Below are 26,251 nucleotides of genomic sequence, written 5' to 3' on the forward strand. Positions count from 1 at the left end.
GAGAGGAAACTTCCAGTGACTAGAATACAAGAAGAGGAATGGAATTTCTATGGTAAGTTCAGCTCTCTGAAATAAGATGTACACAGGGTTCTCAAGTTTTATCAAACGCTTGGAGTGAGATCACATGCGGTTAGGGGAGGAGCCCAAATGAACTGCAATTTAACTGCAGCAAACTGGCAAATACCAGTCTATCTGGGTTCCCTGAAACCATTCAGTCACGGAGTCAGTACGATGAACATCACTGTATGTACACGGAGATATATCATGAATTATAGGACAGTTTCTGACTGCTAAAATGAACTTCTCATTCAACTTGCCTCGGTCAGACTCAGCACTGAAGAGAGACGTGCTCCACTGACTTCACTCCTATTGGTTGTCGCTCACGAAAATCGCCCTTAATTTGCATAAAGTTTAACATTTCTCAACTTTGTCGCGTCGCTGGACACGCCCCACCGGTCGCCAAAGGTCGCTGTCGCGCGTGTCGCCCGCTCACCATTGATAATGAATGGTAACGTGTCGCTTGGTCGCCACCTGCAGCGACAAAGTCGCGTGTAGTGTGAACGCAGCTTATGTTGCCTAACGAACGCAGTCTGTCCGAGAGATTTGTGCTGGCGGCAGGAAACTTCACTGTGTGCCTACGGCTCGTATACAACGTTATATATAAAGCTTGCGGGACATCTTGGTTGACGTTGCCTTTTCAGCGTGAGAAATACCCGGTGTGGTGTGTGATCGTGTGAACTGGTTGAATTGCGTGTGTCTCACGGCCAATGCGTGAGACTTGAGAACCCTGTGTACATTGTGAGTATTACTCTCTCTCTCACACACACACACACACACAAACACACACTATATACGTAAGGGATGATAAACAGTTATATTACGCGTGAGCTCCTGCCCCTTTAATCGCTAATAGTAAAGTGCTCTTTCGGTCGTATTGCGGTGCCCCCAGGAAAGCAAATTCACCCCTGCAACCCAGCAGATGTCTGTGCATGAACTGATAAAAAGTGTTACAAAAAATTTTCATTTTAAATAAATGCTGTTCTTTTGGACTGTCTATTCATCAACGAATCCTGAAAAAAAAAGATCACATAAGAAATGTTCCTTGAGCTCCAAATGGAGTAATGGCTGCTGAAAATTCAGCATTTTAAAATTACATTTTAAAATATAGCTGCAAGCAGCGATTGCGGGCCCAAGCCGGCGGCACCGCGACCCTGGTGACTTTAGTTACCTAAAGGTCTGTCCATCAAGCCTAACATATTCGAGCCAGAGCGAGCGAGTTGATAAAGACAACGACGAACCTGCAGAACAACCTCTTATGGATGCATTGGTATGTGAGTTAACTGTTTTGTGTTATTAGTGAAAGTCGACTATTTCTCTTGTTAAAACAAGCACACTGACAAGATAAATGAATACGGTCTAATCTTACCACAAACAATCTGTATTGATAATATGATACGATTAGAAAAGCATCAGAAAAGCAGCTAAATGACCATTGATGAAACTCAAGAACAATAATACTGCAGACGTGTAACGTTACTTCAAAACAAAAACAAAGAAAGACAAAGGTACTGCTAAACCATGACCACCATGTGTTTAAAGAAAGTAAAGTATTTTATTTTTATTAACAACATTTACAGCTTATCGAAATGCTCTGTTCGAAGGAATTTACCTCTCATTCAGACAAAGTCAATCGGCAAACCCTTCTGTATAACGTTACTGGCGGAGGTTGTTGAAGTGGGAATCCTTGAAGTGCTTCAGGTGCTTCACTACTGTACATCCAAAAACCGAACATTTTGACTTGCCCTCTCGTAACTTCTGCATCATTGAGCTCAGACTACAAAATCGGAGCGAGAAATAATAATGGTGGATTGCTCGAAGTTTTGGACCGGTAGTCAATGTCCTTATTTGGCAGTTCCGCTGCAAATACAGTGACGTTGTAGTTCAAAAAACGTCATAGAAAACAGAAAAATCTGAACAGGTTGAAAAATATTACCAAAACAGAATATAAAGATATAAACAAAGCACCAGAAGAGAATAATTTCATCTTTTCTGTACTTATAAACACTCCAAATATACAACAAAATACATTTAAGGGCTAAAAAAATGGATTTTGCATGATATGTCCCCTTTAACCAAATGGTCTTTTTAGTAGATCTATGAAGTCAGTTCCCCTAAAGTTCACACATGTATACCAATTAGTGCTATTATAATCTATTTTTTATTAAACAATTCAAAACTAAACAAAAGGTTTTTTTTTCTTTCTTTAAAATAAGCAACATACCACTTGGTTTGAGAGTTTCTTACATAATATAACAACATTCATACATTTCTAAGTGTGGTTTCACTATCCAAATACATTTTGAGGCTACTATTTGTGATTAAGAGCAAACGTTCCATCCACAGCTTCTGTGACAGTGCCAAGCCTGCAACTGTTCCATCAACAGTTTTCTGTGTTTATATCTGTGCTTGCTGGGGCAAATCTTTTTACAAAACGCTGCTCATAGAAACCTAATTAGTAAGGACTCTTTAAAGTAAACAAAAAAAAATGATAGGCTGGCACAAGCGATCAAAGACAGGTTAAATGCATACACACAGGCTTGTGATCTCCACACTGGAACAGAGTGCTCTGCAGCAGCGGACAATGAACAATGCCCTTCCTGCCTCTAAACTATGGAAATAGATTACATAAGGATAGGGAAGTCCCTAGCGTAGAACTAAAGAGTCAGAGAAGGAAGCAGGTCCAGTCTCCATCGCCATGAATAAAGGAATGTGTCTTGCCATTGGTGCTTATGCTTGTGCCATGTATAAACAGAGAACAAATAAATCCCAGATGTGTGAGCTAAAGAGATAGTAATAAAAGAAAGCAATTATTTCTAGCCTGAGTGCATGTATGAGGTGTATGCATGTGGTAGACTTTTAGAAGGTAAAGTCTCCCTTCTATGTTTGCATTTTTCCATCTAATGTATTTCATGTCATCATGTTTACATTTTCATCCAGTTAGAAGGATGTGAAACACCATTACACCTTTTACACAATCACCACTATACATTTACCCTATCACCAATAGTTTTGTATGTATGTATGTTTCTGTTTCCCTCATTTATTCACAATTTACTACATAATGAATGCCATGTACAGTAGTTCAGTGAGTGAATAGACATGAGTGAATGTGGGCACAGCTGTATGGCACATTGTGCATGACATGCCGAACTCCAAAAATCTAATAATCAGAGATCAAGTCACATGCAAATTTGATTTGTAAACATCCGATTTCATGCAGACAACAAAAAATTACAAAGCCCAAAAGATAGTAAAATTGAACAACAGACAGACCTAATACAATATATCAGCAGCACTTAGAAGATTTAAAATGTTCCCCATTGGAAACTGATTCATAAATTTAATCTCTAACTTCTTGTGATTGTTGATTTCGAGGGCTACCAAATTAGCCAAGATAGCTTAGCATTTACTCAAATTAGACGTGATATATTTCATCTTTAGAAACATCTAACAGTTCTAATTTTGGTCCAAAACAAACATAGTCCAAGATAGTCTGTAGTATCTGTCTCCTTTTGACTGTTTTGTTCTATTTTTCTTACTGTAAACCTTAGCTACAGAAAAAAAGATCATATTTTTTTGACCCTAGAGTGTCTTTATTTGAAACCATTGCAGACACAGATGCTCTTCCAGGTAACTATGAATGGATGCCTCCAATTCCAAAAAACGCAGCTTGTTCTAGTTCCATTTCACAGTCGATGCCAAAGGACAGTCTTGCTCCCAATTGGTCAATATAACCTCTAGCTGAATAAAAGCAAAAGTATTTTTTTTTCCCTGCAGAAGCTGGCCCTATTTTTTCTCTCATTCAGTAAGTCTGTGACAGGGATTAGCAAAGAATAAAGCTTAATATACAGTAATTATGCTATTAAAGCCAAGGACATCTATGGGACTGATATTTGGTAACAGATGTGGTTGAAAGTTTTGAGTTTGTTGATGTCGAACGAACATATTCCTATTGCCCAGACAGGTGGCAGGGAATGGTGTGTTCAAAATCCCAGTTAAAAAAAGAAATAAAAATAACTACATTTTTAGCTAACAGAATGTGATGGTAACTGTTTTATAGCAGTCTTATCCCTTTCTGAGATTTTATTTTCAGCCAATTCCTAAGGCTAAAGATTCCTAAGGCTAATTTCCTTTCAATTCTGCAAGGTTAAACCATGCCACATAATGACAGCACATGGTGAAGGAGTAGAAGTTCTTCTTGTCTCCAGTACTTTTAATTATGGTTTACCCATTTTCAGAAAAAGCGCCAGGTGTTTTTAGTCCCAGGCTTCTTATTGGCCTTAATGTCAATATTTTTACGATTTCATAAATGCAAGTGGTGTTTGTCTGTACAAAGTTTATTTTGCAAAACATAATGCTAGGATTTTGTGGAGGGTGTTGCGATGCTGCTGCTAAGGTGTTTAATGCTTAAAAGAGACAGGTCAAACCTAACCTGGTTCAACCAGACTCTAGTACATTTCATTTGCACATAGAGTCTGGCCCCGCTCAATTGAGAAACGTTTACTTCCTTGTAGGCGGGTTCACTATTAAAGTTCAAATCTATTGGATCTGCACAGAGTCACTCACGATCTGCCATAGCCAATCGCTAACGTGTGGTCGTGAGTGACGTATGTCACGCGCCGAAATGGCTGGAAACAACAAGTCCGAATGATCAGAGGATTATGTTTACTAATATAGGATTTCAGTCAACGAGAGCTGTTTTGTTAATCTAGGAACAATTATTAATTCGAAATGTATATTTGACATGAAGGACAGTGATGTATTCATTCAATGGTGGAAGCTGTGTCTAAACATTACAAATACGCCGCTGTGGTCGTTTTCTGATCTGCCGCAAATGCTGTAGCTGTTACAGTGAATGACCAGTCTGTCTCTATCTGCAGATGTGTAATAAACAACATTTTTTCATATTACGTCTTATTGTTTCGTAATTACCTTAATTATGGTCTTCAAAGTATGTGTTTGTACATTTTTATGTGGCATTTAGTTTTTTTTTTTTTTTTATTAAAACAAATTAACCATTGCCATCTAAATCTGAAAATCAAATATCTTCAAAGTATGGTTTTTCACATTTTTATTTATGACAATTATTTTTTTTTTTTAAATCACAACCAATTTATATGATTTACAACATGTAAAACTGACACACCAACCTCCTGCACGAGAACACAAAGGGGCTCAAAATGTTCTATTCATCACAAGAATCAGTAAATTTACAGTTGAGAATATGAGCGACTGACATGACTCCTGAGCGGATCTTCAACAATAGTTTAGCAGCCAGGACTCGGGGCTTCCGAACACCGCGAACACCAGGCTAAACCGTCCGTCCAAAATGTCACGGTCATCGTGCACGAGCTGCCCAGCACAAACTTCCAAACTTTCTGCCTCCTTCACTTGGTCCTCCGTTGTGCAACAAGAGGTGAGACGATAACAATCCTTTATACAGCTTTAAATTCTGTATATTCGGCAGTTTCTTTTCCAACAACGGACCGAATAGCTTTTCTCACGTCTTTCTCCGCTGCCAATACTGAACTCAAACTGACGCGCTTACATCAACGTCATGGTTCTCAGCCACTCCCTCTATTCGCTGATTGGTCCTACAAAAAATTGATTTCTGGAAACCTAAGGATACACAGCAGTCCCAGACTTAGTACTGAAGGAAAATGAAATTGAGTGGAAATGCGTAGGAGGGTGCAGCCAGGCTAGGTCAAACCAGCCTCAAAACCAGACTAAACTTGTCTTCAGATGATATAGATGAAATCCAAGCCTGGGGTGCGTTTCCCAAAAGCATCGTTAGCCAACTATGATCGCAAGTTATGTCGTTATCAGCATAGTTCAACAAGTCGGTGTTTCCCGAAACCATTGTTCCAACGAACATTCGCAAACAGCATCGCAAAGTTGTGTGGTTTGATCGACAGCTCTCGACCCGTGGTTAGTACCACATAGTTTCTATATTGCAACACATTTGGACGTAATAAATCCTTATCTTGAGCAAAAATAAGCAAGCTGACATTCAGTACAACCGGTGCCTTTTATTTATAATACATACAAATGCAATTTACGTTTTTTAGTTTTAGTGTTTGAAGAGTGCACATGTGCGAACGTGCTCTACTATGTAAGAACGAGCCAAATAATGAGCCTGGTAATAAAGCAAAACAACTGAGAACAATTAGAAATGGTCCTCCGATGACATGTCTGTAATTTATATTAAAAAATCTAGCGTTAATTGGATCTCAAACAGTTTCATTAAAAGTAGTTATTACTCCACCACGTGCGAAACCAACGTGGTTGAACGATACTCTGCGACAGTGGGTTTCGGGAAACAGTCGTTACTAGCTAGTTGATATCTCCAACAATGCATCGTACTATGGTAGTGAAGCAGCGAACTATGTCGTTGTAGTTGAAACGTACCCCTGACCAGCTTCAAAGCCAGCAAACCAGACCAAAGAATATGGGATTTTTTTGCCTGTGTTAAAGTCAAGCAAGCAAAATCAGGAGAGTCTGATCACAAAGAAAAGTTTTTGCTCACCCCTATTCAAAAAGCCATGCAATTTGAGGTCATTCACTTTTGTAGCACAGACGTTTAAGGGTGACACTTTACAAAGAGGTTCCATTTGTTAACATTAACTATATTAGTTAACATGAACTAACAATTAATAATACTTCTATAGCATGTGTTAATTTCAACATTTGATAATACCTTACTAAAATCAAAAGTTGTGTTTGTTTGTTAATAATTTTGAATGGACCTGAGCTAAAATGAAGTAATAATAAACATTAACAAAGATCAGTTAATATAGGAACAAATGTATTGTTCATTGTTAGTAAATGTTCGCTGATGCATTAGCTAACGTAACTACTGGGACCTTATTGTAAAGTGTTACCAGTCTAATACTTAGGGTAGGGACTAGGGAGTTACCCGATTAATACCCGATTAAGAGCAATAATCATATTCTTTGCTTCGAAAACAAAAACTGCTTCAACAATGTCTGAGAACTTTGATATGTAAGGGCAACTGAGAAAAGAGCAGCTGAGTGTGGGAATATGAGTAAGTGGAAAGGAATCTGGAGCTTGCAATGACGAATGAAGTGAAGTCAGCTCTACAGAAATCATTTCAGGACACATCACAGAAAAAGATTTCTAACATATACATGGCGTGCAGCAGTTCATGTGTCTATGAAATAGTTACACACACCAAATGACTAATAAGGTGTATAAACGACCATTGCCAACAGGGTCCCAGTGAACCTCAGTGAGAAATAGAAGGGGTGGAGCAGCACAATCTCCAAGCAGACGTTAGTAGCCTACGCTTGTACTATTAAAACACACTGTCCAGATGTGCCAGAGTCCACATCTGCTGATCCCTAGTTTGAAAAGAACTAAAAGACTGTACATCGCTCACTACTTTAGAATTAAAAGCATAACTCAAATTTGACTGATTGTTACCTGCTCATATGACCAAATGTGTCAGTGCTACTAACTGTACATGTGTTACTTTACAGTACATTTGAGTATTACTTTTTTTCATTTGTTTTATTGTTACAAGATTTTGTCTCTGGCCAAGAACCATGGATGGAATAACTTTCTGGTTTGCTGCCAGCTGTAATTCAGCACAAGTAGTGTCTGCAACTATTTTCCACCAGCTTTTAATTTTTTTTTTCTGTGGCTGTGTGATTGGAAACACATGGAGGCAGAGAAAATGCCAGGTAATTCCATTATTTTACAATGTTTCAGAGAGCCGTTTTGATCCAAACGTTCAAACCAACACTTTTAAACGCCATTGATTCTGAATATATGTAAAACGGCTGATGTAATATGATGTGTGTGTATGGGTCTCTTTGTGTGTGTTGTTTGACTGCATGTGCAACTCAACAGAACATTCAATTATTTCTCAGAATCATGCCAGTGTACTGTGCCAAATTCATAAACCCAATAGAAAATGTCACTCTGCCTCATCGGTGAAAGTTTCTTAAAAGCTTAATAGCACATTTTCCCATTTGGGGTGAGTGAGTATGGACGTCTTTGCAATTTGGCATTAGACAGATTGCAGCAGAATGGCTGAAAGTGTTAGTAAGGGGACTTGGCAGAGTCAACTTCATTTCAATGGTGTAGACTGATCGGTGTAGACTAAGCGGTGTAGACTGTGTATATGTTCACTGGAAATATGACTGTTTTGAAGCAGGCCTTCTGCCCTGGCCAAAGTGCTGTTGGTTCATTTGATTTGGTATCCATTTACCTCTTTTGCTGCACTATAATGACACCTATTATGTCCTGTTCACTAAAGCACATTTTAAAATAAAATACACATACTACATGGAGGTAAACCACAGTATTTTACAAGGAATTTTCCACAGACATCCCTTGGAATTGGAATACAATGAGGTCATGCGCTGGCTATCCCATTCACAGCAGCGTTTGAGGACATCAAGGTCAGCTGGACAAGTCTGCAACAAATTGGGTTTCTCTCCAGAAAAGCAGGGGGAATTTTCAACAAGAACCTTTTCCAATGGGATGTCACACAACTGATTTTAGTTCACAGTTTGAGAACCTGTTTCTTATTTACTGAGTTGGACTGATCTACTGCCATCCAGAATATGCCGTGAATATGATTTCATGTGAGGGATTACTTTAAGCATCGGCTGATAAAGCAATAATGTGTCCTGGAAAACATAATGATTTGCTGTTGCAAATTAAATCTGTTGAACAATTCCAAACATCTGGGTTGGGAACTACTCTTGGATCCATTTTGTGACGTGACCTTGGTGGAGTCTCTCTATAGTAGATGAATCAAAGAATGCCTCTTACCTTCCGACCAGCTTGACCAGGTAGTCCGGGTAGCCCTAATATCCCAGGGTCCCCCTATAAAGGAAGATGCTGGAAATTACTTTCTCTTATGGTACAATTTGTCAATGTTAACATATTCAGAGAGACCACACAATTCATGATGTTCTTGAGTACTGGGACAGAACAGGCTTCAAAACTTAAACATTTTTAAAACTAAAACATATGTTAGGGTGTAATCTCATTCTTATTCCATTTTCTCACATTATTTCTGTGTTTTTCCTTGTCTTGAGAAGGTGAAATATATAAAGAGAACATTCATGATGAAGGCTGACTTTCATATTGGGTGATTTCATAAGTTTATTTTTACCAATTTTCAAAGTTGACTAAATTTTAAAATACAGTTGTGAAAACTTATAAAAGAGGAATATTGTTTTTATTCAAATCTTCCATCTGCCAGGACAAAAACACATAGATATACTGCATACTACTTACAGTTTAGGGTCAGTAGGATTTTCTTTGGAAAGGAAATAATACTTTCATTCAGTGAAGGATGCATTAAATTGATCAAATGTGACAGTAAATAGCATGTATAATGTTGCAATAAACGCTGTTCTAATGAACTTTCTATTTGTCAGAACATTTCAGAACAGAAACATTTCATTAAAAAAAAAAAATAACAGAAGGTAAGGTTCTGTCCCATTTCTCAAGAAATCAGTGTGCTGAACAATGGATACACGTACAGTACATAATTGTATCTATACTGAAAATTTTTTGCAAACAACACAATATTTTTTATCTTAAAACATACATAAGCTAAAGAACATTATGATGAACATTATTAACAATACTTGTAATAAATCAAATGTTCAATTAAAGAATAATGGGGGATATGGTAACACATTAGCCTAGAAATCTAGACACACCCTAGCGGCATCAAAAATTATTTTGTAGCAAAGTGTGGTCTAGCAACTCTCCATAGACGTTTGAGCTGGAAAACCCCAACTCTGGTAGGGCCAATCACATCGTGTATAGAGTCGGAGGGCAGGCTTAACATAATGATGACAGAGTTGCGACGGTCAGAGCAAGCTCGGACATATTCGGTTTGAAGGCGTTCATCCTCGAATGCGGCCGGCGCCGCGCGCGCTGTTACAAAAAAGCTGTGGCGAAATGATCAACTTGTCATATTTGCCGCCCGCGCTCGTGCTGTCACGTCGAGTATAAAGGCTTTACTCCGTGTCAGCGCGCGCTCTGATCGGTATAGGTGCACGGACCTCTCCCGAATCATCTCCACCACCCCGAAGCACCACTAATCCGCCTCCGTTTCCCTCGTAAGCTGATATTAGTATTTAAACATTCTCTATGATATTATTTTTTAATGACGCACTGTCTCTTTCTCTCTCATACACACACAAACACACACAAACTGTCTCTTTCTCTCTCACACATATGTTGGCTAGTTATAAACTCTTAGACTTTTAATGATTAGTGTTTTATTTTTAAAGTTTGTGGGTCGTGTAAAAAAAAAAAAAAAAAAAAAAACTTATTTTGGGGATGGATTCCGGGAAATCTCGCTTATTTTCAATGTTCAATGTTGACAGCTGGACTGGATACGGTAAAAGTTTAATTTATCAACTTGCTCCGCTGAGTACGTCACTGTCTTTGTTGCTCTGATTGGCTTTAGCGCTATCCAATTGCGTGCAGAGAGAATTTGAAAGACGACCGTTTATCCCGCCCCTCGGATTGAGCCCTGTCAATGAAGAGTTTCCAGACCTAACATCTTGATGTAGGTCTGGCATGCCAGGCTAGGTAACACATACCTTTATTCCATTTGGTGCTCTGCCAGGTGAGATTCCAGGGTCTCCCTTTTTTCCCTGTAATGCACAGAGGACAAACAACAAATACAACTAACAACTAAAACTAACATAGAATTTTTGAGGGATCCAAACAAAAACTGTAAAATATTACAAAGAGGTGTGTTTAGATTAACCAAAGCTTTCATAGCTGTTAAACAGAGAGTGTTGTTTTAAAGGCTTTTTAAATGAAAAGACTTTGCAAACTGCCTACATTGACATACCACTCACTCTTGTTTTGCCAATTGTAAATAAAGTATACATCACACAGGAAATGAGGAGTTTATACTGGGGAGTTACTGTGACCCCTGTTTGCAACCCATTCCAAACAGAAGACTGTAACAGGATTCATCTCTGAATTTTTCTATATAGTCTACATGGATAAGAGTAATGAAGGCTCGCAAAGGAAAGGAGTGTTGTTTACACAAGAGAGTGACCCATGTATACTTGAAGAATAAGTTTACAGTAAGTCTCTGCAATGACACTGGGGTTCACACACCACATTCTTCTGCCTTTTCAGGCAATGGGATGAAGCCATGCTTTATGGCTGTGTTTTATACATCTATAACTGTTAATATATATATATATTTTTAAGTAGGATCATTTTGCAATGAATAAAGTTGTTTGTTTTTTTTACAATGCTTCCGTCATTTTTTCCCCCTGGCCGTTTTACATGAAATCTGTGCCAGCAACCAGTAACTCTCCCATCTACATTTAGCTGTTGTAAATTAAAAGAGAAACAATAAAAGCACGAGTAGCTGAATCCTTATGAACTCTTGTTCAACTCTTGATTCTCTTTTAATGAACTATTGCTCAATGAAGGGAATTTGCATGGCATAAACTTGCGAGTCAGTTTTGAATTTGGTTGTGGAAGACTCTTTGCAGAGACTGTACAACATCATTCCAACACTGCGATTCAGACACCTCGACTCTCAAGCCAAAAGCGTGCTTGTCTACACCATGTGTCTGGATATATGCCAGTTATCACACTCTTATACATCATTTGATGAATTACTGCTCAATAAATGACAAATTTACTGTTATTTCAGAGAGAAACGCCTGCTTGGAATCCCACAACAAATATACTCCAAGTGTTAATTCTGTGGGTCTCATTCTGTAATTTTTGTCTCATCTTTGTCCCATTTGGCAGTAATAACAAAATAGAGGAATTTTAACTTGGGCTTGCCTTCCTATGGCTAAAAAAGATCTTTGTTCTCCTGTTCAATCATATGACTGCCAGCAGCCAGATGTATTAAAATGGACAACTGTGAAAAACATGAATGGAAATAAACAGGTCCATTAATGTCGTCAAACTCATCACCCTAACTTTCTTGCCATTTCTTTAAATTTTTTTCTATGTATACTCTTTCTAGGTATTAAAATAGTACATAAACTACCTTGTGACATTACTGTTGTAAAAAAACAAAAAACACACAAAAAAACCATCACTTATTAAAGTGCTACTTAAAGCACATATGGCTCATAAATTTAAGCCATTGAGTAGATCAAAGCATAAAGAGGTTGGACAAGGAAACTGAAACACTGGCCAATATAGCGTTGGAGCTTTAATGCCTATATTTGCGCAGCCTGGTAATCAATCTTCACTGATTTTATATTACATCAGTAAGAGCAGAGTGTGAATGTTGAATTAGCAGAGCAACAGCACAGCTGCACGTAACATAGTACAATCCACACAATGGGACATATATCAGAGTTCAAAAGCGGACAAATTGTTGCTACGCGTCTTGATGGCTTACTCTGACCAGGATAGCAAGCCTTTAAAGGGATACTCCACCCAAAAATGAAAATTCTGTCATCATTTACTCACCCTCATGTTGTTGCAAACCTATATGAGTTTCTTACTTCCGCTGAACACAAAGGAATATATTTTGAAGAACGATTGGAACCAAACAGTTGTGGGGCACCATTAACTTCCACAGTATTTTTTCTTTCTACTATGGAAGTCAATGGTGCCAAAGAACTGTTTGGCTTCAATCATTCTTCAAAATATATTTCTTTGTGTTCAGCAGGAGAAAAAAACTCATACAGGTTTGCAACAACATAAGGGTGAGTAAATGATGACAACATTTTCATTTTTTGGTGGAGTTTCCCTTTAAGGTGCATCAAGAGGCACGGTATTCAGGGTAATGCTAGCGTACGAGTCTTAAAGGGTTAGTTCACCCAAAAATGAAAATTCTGTCAGTATTTACTCACCCTCATGTTGTTCCAACCCCGTAAGACCTTCGTTCATCTTCGGAACACAAATTAAGATATTTAAGATATTAAGATCACTCCTGCATACAGTCCGTAGGCTTCTTGAGGGACTGGCTCTTGCTGTCCCCGAAAAGTCATTAAAGACATCGTTAAAATAGTCCAAGTGACTACAGGGGCTCAATCTTAAGTTTATCAAACGACGAGAACACTTTTGTGCGCAAAAAAACAACAAAAATAACGACTTTATTTCAATTATTCACTTCCTTCTCCATGGGCCTGTAGTCAGTTAACGTAGTGTGATTGCGTAGAGCTACGTCACACGTAGGCTCACTATTGGCCGACGCTGGTCATGTGTGTGTGATGCGTGTGACGTACAATAACAGAAGCTTACGCTATTAAACTAGTAACCTGACTCGCGCAGAGGGAGAAATAAACGAATAGTTAAAATAAAGTCGTTATTTTTGTTGTTTTTTTTGCGCACAAAAGTGTTCTCGTCTTTTGATAAACTTAAGATTGAGCCCCTGTAGTCACTTGGACTATTTTAACGATGTCTTTAATGACTTTTCGGGGACAGCAAGAGCCAGTCCCTCAAGAAGCCTACGGACTGTATGCAGGGGCGATCTTAATATCTTAAATATCTTAATTTGTGTTCCGAAGATGAACGAAGGTCTTACGGGGTTGGAACAACATGAGGGTGAGTAAATACTGACAGAATTTTCATTTTTGGGTGAACTAACTCTTTAAAAAAGAATTAGCACCAGGACGGTTGCATGCCCAGAGTGAAGCACGGGGTGGATCAGTGATGGTTTGGGCTGCAATATTATGACATTCCCTACTGTGCTTGATGGGCCCAACACTGCCAACCTACCTAACCATTCTGGAGGACCATGTGCACGTACTGCAATGGTTCAAACAAGACGAATTGACGCTGTATTGGCCGCAAAAAAGGAGGCCCTACACCATACTAATAAATTATTGTGGTCGAAAACCAGGTGTTTCCGTTTCATTTTTCAACCCCTATAAGCTTAATGATCTTCTTTAAGTTTGTGGAATTCACTAATAAGTTCAAGATTGACAATTTACAAGGACAGCTTTTTTTATGGTATGTCAAAACAAACTGATCAGTTAGTCAAAAAAAAATAAAAATAAAGCAAAACAAAATGCAAAACTAAACTAAATTAAAAAAAAAAAAAAAGGAAATGGTCCCATAGTTCCAAACACACAAGTCTAAGTTGATCGCATCCACAAAAGTCACACAGTACTGTATTCAGTGGTACATACCTTGGGCCCGGGGGACCCTGGACGGCCTGGGTTTCCATGCGGACCAAGGGGACCCTACAAAACAACACATGTTCACTTGTATTTGTGGGCTTTCTTCTCTATAGTTCCTGTGAAATCACTGCAGGACACTTATAGGGTCACAGGCCTTGACCCATACTACTGTTTTTCCTTTTGCCAAAAGAAATGGCCAGTAAAAAGACTAGAATCAAAAGGAGGGGGGCATACAAAAAGAGTCAGAGAAATGAATACCCATGTAGTGGACTGTTTTACATGCACATGACCATCTCTTCTGTCAGTTCAATCGCTGTTATCAGGGTCTCAAATTATCACTCATAAAGTGTCAATGTGAGTTGAAATTGACTTTGGCAGGTAAAATGAGTAACTGCCCAGTTTGTTACATGATTTAAATGACATTGTAAAACGATAATTTGACCCTCTCTGATGTAAGCGACACAGCTAATTAAATCAAAGATTAACCGCCTATTAAAGAAAACATCTGTCACAACTCATCTGTCTTCAAACAACATTTTCCTTAGCGGAAATTATATTGTAATACGTTTAATTTGGAAGCCTTAAACGTTTTTTTTTTCCCCCTCTATGTGGTGACACATTTTTCTCAAATTGTATCTTCTCTAAAACTCCCGGTTTTCAATTGGTAGGATAAATGAATTGATTTTTTTTTTTTTATCAGATCAGGTAAAAATTGCATCTCCATGCCTGTGGTTGTATAATCAGGAGCAGAATCTGGTTTCATTTAGGTTAGCGATTTATTTCACTGATGTAATCATGCAGTTCTAGGTGAAACTGAAAAACTGCTCAAGAAGAACATTATTTACTATAGAAATAAATTAGAATTTAATTGAAATATTTTTAAAATAACAATGCATTAAAAATATGTTGTTGTTTTTTTAAATAATTGACTTTGACTTCAGTACAAGGTGACTCCAGAGTGGAAGTTCTGTAAATTCCTCATAAAACAATGTGCGGCGCACTTGGGTGCCTTTATAGATTTAAGACAAAAAGTCGTAAAGAATGAAATAAACATCACATTATGTCAGGGCAATCAATCAGCAGACCATTCAGGAGTTCAAGACCTCTCAGCCCTTCACTCCTCAGCTCAAACACTGGGGGGTAAACAAGGGAACATTTACCTGATTCTAACATTTACATTATTAACTTTAGTCTCTTTGCTAACCCTGTCAAGATCTAAAGGGGAGCAGCTAGAACAACTTAGGGAATGGAGAAATGTTTAAATATATCAATCATCATTTTTTTTTCTCTGGCCCTCATGATAAGTACTGTATGCAAGTAGCACAGTTTGCCCAAGGCATGCATTCGTAAAATTGCCCTCCACTTAACAAGAAAGGGTTGTGTTTTAAAAGGTACTTCTGGCATATGCTTTTGGCATATAACATATGGACATGATTTTCTTCATTAGCTGACTTTCCAGCAGCGAACAGGGGGCTTGAGTAGAGAAAGAGTGAAAGAAAGCTCCCCAGACACAGATTTACACGCTCTGCTAGCAAAGCAAGCAAAATGGTGATCTTAAACAACAAACTGAAAAAGCCACAATACAAATGCCGCCACTTTGGAGGATAGGACATGCTAGCTGAAACTAAAGGCCATAATAATGCGACAAAAAAATAAAAATGAATAAATAGTGGGGAAAATTATTTGTGCTTGCTTATTTGGTCAGGCGTTCTGCATTGTTTTAACACATAATTTACTAAAGGATAAAGTAAAATCAGGTAAATAAGCACAACATATGTGCTGAAAGCAATTTGCATGACACAATTCCCTATCTTAAGGGTGTTGTGGAGGATGCAGCAGACTACAATCTGATAAATATCCACCGCTGTGGTCTAGATACCTCAATCATCTTATTAAAATGCAGAAATGTGCTCGACTACATTTGATGTGTGTATACAAGTTATAACTTCTCTCTATCATTCAACATTAAGTACTAATACTATACTTATAAGTCAATACTAATATTAAGTAATATTCAATTAATTAAAAAAAAGGGATTTATTGATGATAAATAAATTAGGTTATTGTGTATTTGAAAAACATTCCGTTCATTTGTAAAGATTACCTGTTTTATTGAAGTATGACAAATATGCATTATCTGTCCATGTTAAAACTGTGTAATACAAATGGATGGAACTTATGCAATTCCAATACATAAATCTTAAATTTACGCCTAAATATTTTGAATGATAGCTGACAACCATCAGTGAAGTTATATTGTAGAGCAAATAACATGCTACGGTGAAATTCAAAGACTTAGCCAGAGCCGAGAGGTAATGCTAAGTCTACTTGTCAAGGCGGCGCTATTATTTATGTATGATCCACCTGGGGTTAGTCATGAGTGGGGCTCTTATTCATTGCCCTTCCTGCTGAGTGCACACAAACTGGCCATATGGAGATACTTACAAGAAGCTCATGTACAGATTTCCAGCTCGTTTTTTATGTTTGGTCAAGTTCTGAACATGTGGCCGTGGTTAGTGATCAGAGGAGATTGAGAGAGGAGTATCAAGAAAGCCTATCAAGTTACATATTGGTTAATCTCTCTTGCTCACTTTCAGCTCTCCAACAGGCACTCGTGTGGGAAGACGCGCCGCGTGGTGGTTGTCACTTTCCGCCTCATTTATTTGAGAATGGTTGACTTATGGCAAAGCTCCCTGACCTGGCTCAAAGAAGGCCCCTGCTAATGTTTACCAGTGCACTTGAGAGAATATATTTGTCTGATCTGGCCTCTTGACCAAGTTAAGCTATGTTTAAAGTGAACTTTGTAGTGTTGGCATTGTAAAGAATCTGATCTAAGACAGCTTTAGCAGTGGAAACGACAGAGAAAAACTGTACGTCAGAGAATTTTACTGTGTTGATACAGTATGTCCAACACTCATGTCTGTCATCTACGAGGCATTGATTCACACCAGACAACCCTTACAGATCACATGACCCAGCACATGGTGAAACAGAAGGGAATGGTTTACAGTTCTGTGCAGTTGTGAGAGACCTGAGGGATGAATTACTACATAAACACTACCATACTTGGTGTAGTCACTAAATTAGTATGGAAATTGGTGGAAATTGCTTTGTTTGTTTTCAAAAAAGTGCATGTGACAATAAGGAAGTAACAACGCACCAGACTAAATAAACTAGCCTGACTAAGTTTAGAAGAAAACCAAACACAGAACAAACAACTTCGGATGGTAGAAGAAACTAGGTGAAACTAGGTGAAGATTTTTTTTTTTAAAGATGAGAAATATTGAGGAAATTCACTAACATTGATTTGTTCATGACCTCTGACCCTCACATTTAAAATACATTTTTATATTTTAGCCTGCCGATGTTCTTTGCCATTCAACAATTCTTGAGCAGTGCTGGGGAACTTTACTTTTAAAAGTTATATTATCATAAAAAGCAACTAATTATGTCACACTGTTGCTTTTTATGGGCAGCAAGTTAGTATGTTTGCATTACTTTTACATTAACATTTAGATATTTACTAGAAGCATTTTTTTCAAAGCAACAAATACAAAAGCGATTTATCTAAAAGGTGCAATCACATTTACTATTGTTAAGAATTTTTGTAGACAAAATATGGTCATTCCAATAGGAAACCCTATTATCAGAAATGTTGCGTGAGGGCAACAAATTTCCACTCACATATTTCACTGTGGATGGAACTGGTTCAAATTGGCCACATTGTACCATGTTGACCAACATAAAGCTGCTTGGTTTGAAAGTGACTGTAAGCTGTGCGTCATACATCGCTACACTATTGACAATTTTGATGAAATTTCGCAAATGTGGCCGCACCTCTCTCCTCTGGACCGGCATAATATGCTTGACTTGGAATAATTTTTCAATTGAAAATGCATTTGTTTTGATGAGAAGTTCAAAAATATATTTTGTTCTCTTAATTTAAATTGGATCAAATAAATGAAGAATGGAAATGAAACCCTCTTTAATTAAAAGCTTATTGATGTACATCCTAAGGATATGCTCTATTACACAGTAAAATCGCCAGTGTAAAAATTCCAGTGTTAAAAGTTATCTATTCCTAAAGTGTTAAATTAACAATCTACAGTGTTAAAGGGTACTCCCCTTCAGTGTAGCCTACAGGGTGCCACATAGTGTAATTTTATTTTTACACTGAAAGTGTAAAAAGACGCGCCGAATTGTATTGACTCCGCCCCTCGATGCTTCTGGCTCACAAGACGACAGCGCCATTTTATCTTCATGCGAGGAGCGAGACGGTAGGTTGAATTGCCTTTCTCTTTCTTAATATTAAATAGTAACTTACATGCATTTGTTTACATTTTTAGTAAACTATAGTGGTGAACACATTTAGAAATGATCAACTGCGCGTTTTTGTATGGGTTAAGGAAGCTTGTCAAGTTCATGAGATGCAGAGATGTAAGTTACAGAAGAAAAAGAAGAAACGTTTCTCATGCCGATAAAATTTGTTATATAAATTAGTTGGAATGTGCTTACAATTTGTTTTGTGTAATATATTCGGCTTATTTCATTTTGGTTTGTTGACAGACATCATGAAAGTTGCGTTCCCGCCTCCAGTCGCGCCAAGGCCTGGGTTAAAGACGAGCCTGGCGCTGAAGCTGACGAGGAGGTCTGAAGCGGCACCATTTGGGCTTTTTGAGAGAATTCTTCAAATGGTAATTTTAGATTTGTTTTGTGTGTATACATTAAAACGTTAACAATTCCGTTTTCGCGACACATGAGCATTATTAATAGGGTGTTTAAGTATGTAACGATAGAACTTTGCTTGTTCTTAACACTGAATATCATGTCGTCATATTTGCGTCAAGTTCTTTTTTTATGGCAGTTAATTTCAAACGTGAAATTGAGTTGAAGCTAATCTATAAATCCGTCTGTCTTCCAGTTCAGTTTATAGGTAACGTTATTTAACTTAGCTACGTGAGCACTGGCAGAGCATACAGTACTTTAGCTTATAACGTTAATCAGTCTTCTTTATCAATTCATACTGCGTGTTATTATAAATTATGTACTAACTATTTATCTGTCTGTCTGTATTTTATTAATATGAATCTGTATTTTCTGTTAACATAATAAATAACATTAATAAGTTAATAAATAACATTAATAAGTTATGGGTAAAACAATTCTAAATGTGTCTTAATATCGAATATAGTTAACCAAGTTAAATTTAAGGTGCCACTACTCATTTAAATTATTTAAATGTATTTAATCAGATGAAATGCATTTTAAACTGTTTCAGGCAGGCCTACATGTGAACATTGCACAATGTTTTGTGGATACTAACTTGTAACATTCATTTAATTAATTCTAAAATGAAGGATGTGAATAGAAATAATTTTACAATTTGACGCCCATGCTTTATAGTCAGCTCTCAGCTTAATCAAAATTAATGGTAATCTCAATTATTTTTTTTACTATATTTACAGCTCTTATTTAAATTGTATTGCATTACTGAATTTTGGCCTCAACTGATAAATATTTGTTCAAATCCTTTTTCAATAGATTTTGCCCAGACCCCTGCAGTGTCAAGTGAAGGAAGCTCCTCTCATGAGAATGCAAAGAGAAATGAAGAAAGAAACAGAATGCTGAAGATTAATCCAGAATTGTGAGTGTCATTATATTTTCAATTCTATGTGCTGTAGAAATTTTAGTACATGACGAATGAACATGAAAAATCTAAACCTATGTGGGCAACCATACAATGCCTTTTTTCAGAACTGGAATTTACATGTGTTGTCGGTGATTGTGTCTTGATTGTCATCAAAGGGATAGTTCACTTTGAAATACATTTTTGATATGTTTAGCTTACCTCGAGGGGCATCTAGGTAGGTGTAGGTGTCTTTGTTTCCACAGTAGTTTCAATTTTGATATTTTTAGGTCAAACCGTTCTTGTCTGTCAGTCATATCATGGATGTCTATGGTCACCACCTCAAAGAACATGCACAGAGAAGTCCAAATTAAACATGATTTAATGACTCGTAAATGTACGTACACATTGCACACTTCCGGGGCTTTCCGGCGCTTGTGCAGCAGACCGAAGCGCCCGCGCCCTCAGTGTACTTGGACGTGACTGTGATTACAAGAGGTAAAAACGATATAAATACTGTTCGTTTTCTCACACAAACCGCTCATTTCGTGTCTTAGGCCATCAATGTGTACTTACATTTACGAGTCATTAAATCATGTTTAATTTGGACTTCTCTGTGCATGCTCTTTGAGGTGGTGACGATAGACCTGCATTATATGACTGACAGACAAGAACGCTTTGACCTAAAAATATCAAAATTGAAAATACTGTGGAAACAAAGACACCTACATCTTGGATGCCCTTAAGATAAGATAAAACATATCAAAAATTAATTTCAAAGTGAACTATCCCTTTAATGGCATGGTGATTGGTGTGTCTTCATGAATTGTGTAAATTCAAGATATTAAACTGCAAAAAGTTAAAGGGTTAGTTGACCCAAAAGTGTAAAATTGTCTTTTCAAACCCTCATGTCATTCCAAACCTGGAAAGACTTTTGTCGTTAACACCTGTACTTTGAGTTGTTTACTTGTGCGTCACCCAAGACGAATGTTAAAGGCTGGTGCGAATGGCACTACTCTGCCTAGCACTGAGCGAGATTTGGTTATCATTATGCTATGTAACTGTTGATTGTTTTTTTTTGTTTTTGATTTTTGGTTAGAAGATCTCAGCTTAGTTCCTGGACTCTGCTGTGAAAGATGATAAGTGATGAGGTAAGTCTATATTTCAGAATAAGATTATCTAAACACGTTCATGCATTTTTTTGTTGCATTTTTTTTCAAGTTGTCACATCTTCTCTCATCTGTAATTTAGAATGGGGCAGCAATCTTGCATCAATTTGTCTCCTCCTTGATTTGATTCCACCACCCTGGAAAGACATGGAAAGATGTGCTCATATCAAGCTGAACAACACCTTGTTGTCTTCAAAAGGGTAAATTTGGACATTTCTCTCACTATTTATTGTCTGCCTCAAAATATTGCCATTTGAGTTGACTTTATTGTGGAAAACTATAAAGACCACCAATTGGAGAGCTGACTTTGATTTGTTTGTTTTTTTGTCTTTGGCAGAGACCAGTGTACAAGAACACCTTGATTGCATTGAACCGACCACACAGCATACCTGCTCGCTGCCGGTGGGGATCAACTCAAATACTACTACACCTGCTCGCTGATGGGACAAAGAGGGACTGCATTCATGGATGCTACACAACTGTTGACAAGTAGATTTTTGCAATCTTGTTCAAATCCACCTGTCATATTTGTTAATGTATAGGCAAACTGGGTGATTTTATGCTTTTTCCCTTTTCTCTTTTTTTTCTCTGCTAAACTCCTAATGAATGTGACAATTTGACTTTTTCCATATATGGCATATGTTTTGAAGGGGCCACTTTGCCATTTGTTGAATAAACTTTGGATTTGTACATCTGTCTAAAGAGTCTTGATTTATGTCTAAGCTTGTACATTACAGTAACACTATATAATGGTGTAAATAGTTTTTGCACTGAACAGAATACTTTTATAAATTACACTTATAGTGTAAAATCCAATGAATTTGAATCAACACCAGGGGTGTTAAAACCACAGAGTGTAAAAATTTTAAGTGTAAAACTTAACACTCACAGTGTAATTTTTCTACACTGTACGGTGCTGTATTAACACTGTAAATTCTACACTACAAACAGTGTACTTTTTACTCTAGATAGAGTGGGACCATATATGATCCGGAGTAGTGTTAAAATTAACACTTAAAGTGTTAATTTGACACTGCGTTTTTTACTGTGTACCATTGTGTCCTTCAGTGAGATGTGTTTCGAGATGAATCTCAAGCTCTCTACTAGTGCTATTTTATAAACTTTTCCTATAGGTTTAGATTGTTAAATTGGGATTTATTTTCATACAGTATTCAGTTTAACAAATTAAACTCTGTTAACTATCACTATCACTGGCATGGTCATGTTTTCTGTCTTTTTTTTTTTTGTTTTGTTCTTTGTTGTTGAGTTTTCATTGTCCCCATTTACCTGAGTTCTAGTCATTCATTTGTTGTCATGGTTTCTGATTAGTTACACACCTGTTCCCTGTTTAAGCCCTCAATTGATTGTTGTCTATTTTTGTGTTAATTGGATTTATGCACAGCTGCACTACTTCCTGAACTTCAGCCAGCTCCTTGTTTCCTGTCTGCCACCATTATTGGACAAATTGATTATTTCAGGTGTGGCTGACCTCAGTAGTCACGGCAACAATCATCAGACACACCTGAATTAATCAAGTTTGCCCAATAATGACAGACAGGAAACAAGGAGCTGGCTGAAGTTCAGGAAGTAGTGCAGCTGTGCATAAAGCCCATTAAAAGTATTAGAGTATCGTCTTTCATTCTGCATCTTCCTTGCCACAAAGTTTGAGCCACAGTGATCGCCAGAGACTTTTTTCGTCCTGTAGCTCAAGCCAAATGTGGAATTGGTCCAGGTATGTGAGCCGGCAACAGCGTCCATCGTCAAGGTGTTATTGGTGGAGTTTGTTGTGATTGCAGCTCTTCACACACTCCTGCTGCTGAGGTACATAAACCAAGGCTGGGTGAATGAAGTATTGTGTAATGAGCTGGAGGAGGAGGTTTTTGCTTTGCTACAATCACTGCTGGTCCCACCCAGTTCCAAATTCTCCAAGTCATCGTTAGTTATGACCAGCTCCAAGTCTTTGCTGGTTAACCCAACATTAAGTCCAGCACTAAGTCTTCTTCGTTGTGGATGGTCCTGCCCAGCATCCCTCCTTCACTGTCAAAGCCATCCAGTTCATCGGCCTCATCTCCGCTGTCTCCCTTTAGCCCCTTAGCTCTTTTAGTGGTTTCACTTAGCCGCACAGATCCGCCTGGGGCTTCCCAGTCATCAGCTCCGCCTTGCCTTGTGGATACCTTGGCTCCACCTCAAGCCTCCAAGCCCCAGACTCCACTTTTACCCTCCTACCCATTGGCTCAACACTCCCTCGGCTCCACAAGAGAGCGTCGAGGCTCCGCTCCGTCGAGCTCAGGCTCCGTCAAGCTAACTCGTCCCTCTGGCACCACCTTGATCCATTGTCGCTCTGGCTCCACCTCAGACATCAGAGTCAGCAGCTGCACCTTGACCATCCACACCTCTGGCTCCGTCGGACTCATCCTTCCCCCCAGTTCCTCAATTGTCCTCACTCGCAACGTCTCTGCCCCGGTCTGCCAGGCTGGCCATTTCATTTTTTTAAAATGTTTGAGGTCTCTTAGACTACTCACATAAGTAAATATTATAAATATACACCACCATCGGTCATGCCCATCTGCAGCTCCACCGTGGCCCTCCAGGTCTTTGCCTCCACCCTGGTTCTTCAGCCTAGCCTTGGTCTCCATCTCCACTAGCTCCACCTCAGTCAGTCGTCTCCCTGTTTCCACCCGGCCTCTTCTCCAAGGGTCCACCATGGCTCCTCCCTCCATCGGCTCCATTGTGGATCTTCTGTGCTCAGAGTCATCATCCTGCTCCTCTCGTCTTTGCTCGGATTCTCCAACGTGGCTCCACCCACCTTCATCTCCTCCCTGGTCGTCCCCCCTTTCCTGTTCCTCCTCAGTTTGGGCTACGTTTTGCAGAGCGTGGATGCACTTTACTGGGAGGGGGAGTTATTACATGGTCACGTTTAGTTTCTGTCTTGTTTTGTTTTCATTCTTAAGGTACGTTTACATGATGATATGCTTTAAACTAAGACCAACTTCATGTCTGTATAGAGCATCACAGTCCCGCCCACAGCCGGTGCCGGAAGTAAAAATTCAATAGAATTTCTCCATTGACATTTGGGATATAAGCCATAAAAACATAACCATACATGGTAGACTTAAAACCAGCTACGGCTGTCCTAAGTGATTGTATATGCTCATATAAACACCAAAAGATCATGGGGCACTAACCTTGTTTTAAGATAAATCCCTTTTATTCGCGATATACTGGATAAGTACTTCATTACCCACAATCCTGAACAATCCGACAATCCCACAGTGATGCATCTGATCGGTGGAAGTCGTGTCACGTGTCTGAAACCCCGCGAAGGTACGTGAAGACTGAAGATCGCATAAAGACATAGGGCTACGTTCATTGGTCGCACCTCAGAGACGACCCCGCGCCATTGGATATCCAGTAGCCGCAACACAGCCAATGAGCGAGCCAGATGCTCAATGTTTTAACATGTGCATAAGCTTCAGTAAATTGAGGAAAAGGATTTTTCCTGCACATTCACTATATAAATTCACTGGAGGAAAAAGTTCACGCGGCCGTCGTCAGCTTTGGAAGTCACTCAAAAGGCTCTTTCACGGTGGCTTTCAGACAACTTCAGTGAGTCGCGGTGGTTTATGGGAGGAGTAGTTCCTTTGCTCGGAAATGAAAATATGTACACAGGCTTGTATCCTTGACTCTTTTTTTGGATTTTCTCTTTGTTTTTTCACTCAAAATGATATGTTGTATGCTTATGAGTTCAACCGTAGCTGGTTATCCTCAGACATTATCTAATACTCTTTAGATATGGATTTTACAAAATGTCAATGGGAGAAATTAATGGGAAATTTACTTCCGGCACCAGCGCTCTCTCGGGCTGTGGGCGGGACTGTGATGCTCCATTACAAAAGCATTCATGAATTTCAATCGGATCTATGAATAAGAAGGGGGATGATAGTTAACAGGTTAAAGGTGCTCTATGCGTTTTTAGCGGCCTCTAGTGGTGATGTTTCAGAATGCAACAAGAGCGCTCGTGCTCGTGCGCGTGCTCGATCTCAAGAGCGAGCATTCACTACCGGCCACTCTGAGACTTTCAACACAACCGCGAAATCATCACACAACATGCTGGAAACTAATGTATACTCCCACTGCAGTTACAATAATAGCCTACTTTTATCAGCTTGATGTTGAACTAATGCTCTGTGCTCGTCCATGATAATGTTACAATAAACTGCATTTAGCCGACATGTGATGTTATATAGCATAAGCCATTTCTCTAACTATTCGTGTATCTTTCACAATCAGCAATGTCAACATAGGTGAATGTATAATATGATAACGAAAACGGTTAGTGAACTAAACTGAACAGTTTCAGTGTATCAGTAAGATCGTAGGAAGTGACATTACTGTACTGAACGTGTCTGGAAATAAACAATATGTTAGTAGTGGATGAGCGACGTTAGTCAGTAGATCTAGTAAATAAAATAAGTTACATCCTAAAGCACCGACTTTTTGTTATCCTGGAACATTCTTTTGTATTCATGTCATGTTTCTTGTAGTTTACCTTGCTATTTCACTAGAGTTTACTATGTCAATCCGCGTTTTCGTCCGGAGTCGATCAGATTCACGTTTTGCCTGACGAGCTTGAGCAGATAAAACTTTTTTTGTTTTTTATATTTATGTGGAGTTTGTGTTGGAATCTGCGTTGTGCTGGAGGCAGGACTTTTTTGGGGGGTTGTCGTCAGCTGAAGTGCCATTGGTCGCATGGTTGACTGTTAGGATAGAGAGGCTCGGGAGCGCGCATGCACGTCACATCTGATGGATTTCGCAGGAAATCCGACCCGAAGACTTCACATATAAATATGAATATTGGCCTTCAGAGGTAATAGCAAAACCCGAAAAGTGGATCATTGCAATGTGTGATTAAAACCCCTTCAAACACAGGCAATAAAAAAGGATTAATTTTATAAAAAAAAGTTACATATAGGACCATTAAAGGTGTAGTATGTAATTTCTGCAAAACTAGAGGCACCTATCTGTATTTTTCGAATTTTCAGACAACCTCACAAACTCCTATGCGTGTGTCACAACTACCCCAACACAATCATCACAAATACATCTCTTACGGGTTTCTGTGAAGTCATGTCTCAAAAGGTACAATATAGGTCCAACATATTAGAAATACATTTTGAAGTGTTGCTAAGTGTTATGAATAAGCAACTGAGGCTAACACTATGTAGAGCGAATGAAAGTATTTTGTTTATAATAAGCCCATCTAAAGTATGGAAATTGAA

General features: G+C 38.5%; 1 protein-coding gene and 1 long non-coding RNA gene across 5 annotated transcripts in view; one reads left to right on the plus strand and one right to left on the minus strand.

The window, feature by feature from the left end:
- Positions 1 to 26,251, minus strand: part of col27a1b (collagen, type XXVII, alpha 1b) — a 140,308-nt gene that overhangs the window by 92,856 nt on the left and 21,201 nt on the right. For all 3 annotated transcript variants that reach the window (XM_039662061.2, XM_039662060.2, XM_039662063.2), the window contains exons 5-7: positions 14,187 to 14,240; positions 10,659 to 10,712; positions 8,863 to 8,916 (exon numbers count right to left, since the gene is read on the minus strand). In XM_039662061.2, coding sequence (XP_039517995.2) covers positions 8,863 to 8,916; positions 10,659 to 10,712; positions 14,187 to 14,240 — 162 coding nt within the window. The remainder of the gene's footprint in view (positions 1 to 8,862; positions 8,917 to 10,658; positions 10,713 to 14,186; positions 14,241 to 26,251) is intronic.
- On the plus strand, positions 18,010 to 21,759 carry LOC120475885 (uncharacterized). Of its 2 annotated transcripts, none has more exons than XR_016168176.1 (5): positions 18,010 to 18,871; positions 19,719 to 19,821; positions 20,906 to 20,954; positions 21,055 to 21,172; positions 21,310 to 21,759. It is a non-coding gene; the product is annotated as an uncharacterized LOC120475885 (long non-coding RNA). The 2 variants fall into 2 exon arrangements; XR_016168175.1 differs by having other exon boundaries at positions 18,012 to 18,871; positions 20,903 to 20,954.

This window comes from Pimephales promelas, chromosome 4 (assembly GCF_988280905.1).
Source record: "Pimephales promelas chromosome 4, fPimPro1.hap1.1, whole genome shotgun sequence".
Lineage (NCBI taxonomy): Eukaryota > Metazoa > Chordata > Actinopteri > Cypriniformes > Leuciscidae > Pimephales > Pimephales promelas.